This window comes from Perkinsus marinus (assembly GCF_000006405.1).
Source record: "Perkinsus marinus ATCC 50983 genomic scaffold scf_1104296947198, whole genome shotgun sequence".
Classification (NCBI taxonomy): domain Eukaryota; phylum Perkinsozoa; order Perkinsida; family Perkinsidae; genus Perkinsus; species Perkinsus marinus.
In genome coordinates this window covers 1-2,019 of record NW_003210663.1, presented here as the reverse complement: position 1 = coordinate 2,019, position 2,019 = coordinate 1, and the positions used below count along the sequence as shown (strand labels likewise).

Sequence of the window (2,019 nt, the reverse complement as noted above, 5' to 3'; positions counted from 1 at the left end):
CTGAAGTGATACACTTCAGTAGTGTATTTATTCTCTTCCAATATGACACTCTCCCTCACGAGGCTCCCCTCCTTGCCCTCACTTGACTTATTTCTACACTCCTAGTTGCTATGATTGGGCGCATTTTGAGCTTGGTGTGGTATGAGCTACCAAATAGCAATAGTTGTTCATAACAATGGTGTTATTAGAATACCACTCCCTACAGTTTAACCATCACTAGTTGATCATCATGCCATTGATCTCCATCGGCATCAACATCCCCACTACTCCATCGGCGTCCTCGCCATCCTTATCTCTTCAGGACTGCTGCCTTCGAGCTCCTCAATCATCAGCATATTCCCACCACTGTTGTCATCAATGAGGCCAACTCCCTCGCCAAGGAGTTCTGTCCTCGCTCCCAAACTCTAGTACATGCTAGTGTTAATAGGATGATCGAAACACAGTACAGTGTTGGTCATCAACTACGCGAGGCTATGGTGGCAGGTGAGCCTCTCATGAAACTCCATTCTTCTATCACCCCTACAGTGTTGGAATATATGACTGCTGAGCTCAGGAGTTTCCAAAGCTAATTATAGAAGTTAATATACGAATTCGGGTATAAATGTACAAGAACTGATATGGATTTCCAAAAATTTTCTCAGAATTCTCATACATATTCACCAACACATGTAGTTGACCATGTGCATATTTTCCCACATTTATACTCAGGTGATATGAGGAACAGCTCCAAGCCATCGTCGTCGCCAACAGAAACGCCCGGCAGCAGCACGACTAATCCTGTTACTGCCCAACAGCTGAATAACATGGACCCAGCGACTCAGCTGGCTCTACTACTCATCGAGAAGGTGAGAGCTGGTTGTTGTGAAATGCTCTTACCAGGAATCGAACCCACGACCACTTTTTAATAGACTTGCTCGTTTGGCAGGAACGTAAAAAGAAGGAACGCAGGGATCGCAAGAGGAAACACCGCAGAAGGCATCACCGTAACAGATCTCGGTCGAGGTCTAGCCGGTCCCGCAGTAGTAGCACCAGCAGTGACTCCAGAGGGAGGTCTCCATCACGGTAATAGACCTATAACATAATGCGCTCCCCTACCTCACTTTTGTAGGCCTACCAATTTCGCCAATATGGTGCCTCCAACACACCCGGACTACCGCCCAGCCAGGATTGAATATCAGCCCATCGATCCATCACAGCACGTCCTCCCACCGACAGCATCACCCTCCCCTCTGGTGAGGCGCTACTGGCCGCTGCTCTCAATAGGACTCCCCCTGTTTTTTACAGTCATCCTCGGGCACTTCGAGCGTGTTAAGCGGTGGTGGTGGTATTGTGAACCCTCCACATAGAGGCGCTGATGCTCCTGAGGAGATCGTTGATCCCAGCGACTTTGTCAAGGCTGGCCAGCGGGCTGCTGCTATGCTTATGACCCAAGGTAGGCTACTACTACTACTACTACTACTACTACTACTACTACTACTACTACTACTACTACTACTACTACTACTACTACTACTACTACTACTACTCACTACTACTACCACTACTACTACTACCACTACTACTACTACTACTACTACTACTACTACTACTACTACTACTACTACTACTACTTGCGTTGATGGTAATCGTTGACCAGGTATGGGTGCGCGACCGAAGCCGATCGTGTCCGGTCCTATCAAGACTATACCTCAGCGTAGGGTGGAGCTATGTAATGCGGAGTGCCAAACGACAGCACGACCAGATCTTGATAAAGATGCTGTTATCTGGCGACTACGACCTAGAAGTGTCGCTTGAAGAGGCGGTGCTACACCTCCATCATTATAACCATTGTCACCATAGTAGCTTATGCGGCGAACAGTCTTGAGTTCGCAGTAATGGGAGAGTTCACAGCAACGTGGGGTGATTCCCTCACCTTATCGAGGGGTCGAGCGCTAGGCTCTCCTGTTCAGTGACGTATTAGAAGTACTGTTATTGAGCTCGGCAATGCGGTGATAGAATGTTGGAAATACGAAGGACTGC

General features: G+C 47.9%; 1 protein-coding gene across 1 annotated transcript; it reads left to right on the top strand.

Moving 5' to 3' along the window:
* Positions 1 to 301: 301 nt before the first annotated feature.
* On the top strand, positions 302 to 1,794 carry Pmar_PMAR025058 (hypothetical protein; the record flags this gene model as incomplete). The annotated part of the gene is made up of 6 exons (XM_002779445.1): positions 302 to 483; positions 709 to 845; positions 926 to 1,062; positions 1,109 to 1,232; positions 1,285 to 1,432; positions 1,637 to 1,794. Coding segments are annotated over 6 exons (886 nt in total), but the record flags the coding sequence as incomplete, so codon positions are not given.
* Positions 1,795 to 2,019: the final 225 nt, after the last annotated feature.